At 47.4% G+C, this 2,884-nt stretch overlaps 1 protein-coding gene across 1 annotated transcript; it reads left to right on the forward strand.

Annotated features, from left to right (window-relative positions):
* The first annotated feature begins 483 nt into the window (after window positions 1–483).
* Window positions 484–2,121, forward strand: LOC136502040 (uncharacterized). The gene is made up of 2 exons (XM_066497521.1): window positions 484–499; window positions 1,478–2,121. The coding sequence occupies exons 1-2, from the start codon at window positions 484–486 to the stop codon at window positions 2,119–2,121; spliced, it is 660 nt and encodes a 219-aa protein (XP_066353618.1).
* Window positions 2,122–2,884: the final 763 nt, after the last annotated feature.

The raw sequence follows: 2,884 nt of genomic DNA on the forward strand, positions 1-2,884 counted from the left end.
CGTTGGAGCACCCGCGCAAGGGTGTAGCTCCCCCTTGATCCGCGCAAGGATCAAGTGCTCTTTACGGGTTGATTCTTCGACACTCCGTCGCGGCGAATCACCCAAGGCCGCTCACAACTTTGAGTCGGGTCACCCACAAGCTCCGCCGGGTGAACACCAAACTCCCAATCACCACCAAGCCGTCTAGGTGATGGCGATCACCAAGAGTAACAAGCACGAACTCTCACTTGACCACGCGAAGCCTAATGAGACGATGGATGCACACTTTGCTACTCTTGATTTGCTAGTGAGGCTACTCTCTTGGATTCTCAAATCACAAACACCTCACTAGGACCTTGCTCTTCTTGGCACTCACAAACGTGTTTCTCAGCTGTTGGAATGAGCAAAAGTTACTCCACTCACGAGTGGAGCTTCTATTTATAAGGCAGCCTGAAAAACTATCCGTTATGAGCTTCTGCGGGATGACCGGACGCTCCGGTCGTGATGACCGGACGCTCCGGTCAGTTCTACCCGCGAACCAGTATTTAAAGAGTCGACCGGACGCTGGCAGGGTCCGGTCAGCACTGACCGGACGCGTCCGGTCGTATAAAACCCTTACTGGAACCTTACTGGACTCGACCGGACGCTGAACGCTCAGGGTCCGGTCGCACTGACCGGACGCGTCCGGTCGCACTTTTCCCAAGTTTGGACCCTTACTGGAGTCGACCGGACGCTAGCTCTCAGCGTCCGGTCACACGACCCTCCAGCGTCCGGTCACAACAGACTTAACCACCTCAGTCAAACGAACTGACCGGACCCTGCGGCCAGCGTCCGGTCGCACCGGAGCCAGCGTCCGGTCAGTGTTTGACCCTCCATTCACTTCCAACTTTCGAACATATGTGAATGAGGTTTGCTCCAAAGGATCTTAGGCATTCATAGGAGCTACCTAGAGCTAGTTTTAACAAGTGTGCACCACACCTAACTCACTAGACTCAACTAGGTCAAGCTACTCGTTCATACCCCCCTTCATAGTACGGCCAAAGGAAAAACAAAGTCCTAAACTACTCTAAGTGTCTCTCCAACTCCAATCGACACTTAGAACTAGCTATCCTTAACCTTGTCGTTCATCCTTTGAAAACCGAAACGATTTCCATCGTAGGGGCATGACAACCTCGATTGCCCAATCGATCTCCATTACCATGACCTAACTTAATTGCCTCTGCAAAACACACGTTAGTCATAGTAATCTTGTATTGACATTAATCACCGAAATCCAACTAGGGGCCTAGATGCTTTCAACAGGTTTACATTCGCTGCCACAATTGTTGTTGTTCTTGCCGACTGACAACACCTCCTGCAAGTGTGGTAAGAACAAGTAAGAACTTGGTTAAGCAAGTTTGAGAGGAATGGAATCAGCCATTACTTAGTTTTTCTTTGTTATTCGAGCACCTTCTTGTGTTATTGCTGTTGTTCACTAACCATGTTAGGAAATGGTGAGGGGAACATGCACACTCACCACGCACAAGGGGCATCATACATGACTTCGAGCGCCATATGAGGTTACGCGCTAAAGGCCTCGAAGAGGACGTTCGTGTTACCAATAAGCGCCTTGGGCAATTAGAGGCAACTCAAATTGGCACCAACCAAAGGCTTGCTGCGATGGAGGTTTCCATTGGAGAAGTGAACACTTCTCTTGTTGCTATTTTGGCCAGACTTGAGAGAATGCAAGACGGAGGACGTAACCGTGCACATCAACACCACCACAATGATGGTAGTATGGGTAGTGTTTCAGCTGAGAATGATGATGTCTATGCAGGAGACACTGAGCATGATGATGAGGTGGATGCTCAACCCCGTCGTCAACTGCACCGTAATCACCATGGAATGGGTGCTAGGCCACCACGCCGAGAGGTACGTGACAATGATGATTCTTTGGGTAAAATTAAGTTCACCATGCCATCTTTTGATGGGAAATATGATCCTGATGCATACCTTACATGGGAACTAGCTACTGATAAGAAGTTTGCTTGTCATGATTTCCCTAGAAATAAACGAGTTAGGGCTGCAACTAGTGAGTTTACTGATTTTGCTTCTATTTGGTGGAGTGAGTATTGCCACACTAATCCAAACAATACTCCTTAGACCTAGGATGCTTTGAAAAGGGTCATGAGAGCAAGATTTATTCCTTCATATCATGCACGTGATTTGTTACATAAGTTGCAGCAATTTAGGCAAGGGAATAAATCTGTAGAGGGATATTATCAGGAATTGCAAACTAGTATGCTTCGTTGTGGTTTGGTTGAAACCGAGGATGCGGCAATGGCTAGATTTGTAGGTGGTTTGAACTGAGAAATTCAGGACATTTTAGCTTATAAGGAATATAATTCAATTGATTGTTTATTTCATCTTGCTTGTAAGGCTGAACGGGAAGTACAGGGACGTTGAGCTAGCACGAGGACTAACTTTTCTGCAGGTTGTGCTAACTCTTGGACACCAAAACCTACTAATGCACCATCGACACGAGTAGTTGCTCCATCTCCTTCAAACAACAAACAACGCCCTTCTCCATCAAATTCATCAGTGTGCCCGGCTGAACCAACAAATGGAACAACAGCTCCAACAGCCAAGAGTTCTTCCATTGCTTCTACGGGAAGAACAAGAGATATTTAGTGCTTGCAATGCAAGGGTTATGGACATGTGAGATGGGACTGCCCAAGCAAGCGTGTTTTGATCGTGCAACATGATGGTGAATATTCCTCAGCTAGTGATTTGGATGACGAAACATTTGCTTTGCTTGCCGCTGACCATGCAGGTGGAGATGAGAATCTAGTTGAAGAACACATTGGAGCTGAACATGCAGATCGTTATGAGTGCCTCATTGTGCAACGAGTGTTGAGTGCACAAA

The sequence above is a fragment of the Miscanthus floridulus genome, chromosome 13, assembly GCF_019320115.1.
Source record: "Miscanthus floridulus cultivar M001 chromosome 13, ASM1932011v1, whole genome shotgun sequence".
NCBI lineage: Eukaryota > Viridiplantae > Streptophyta > Magnoliopsida > Poales > Poaceae > Miscanthus > Miscanthus floridulus.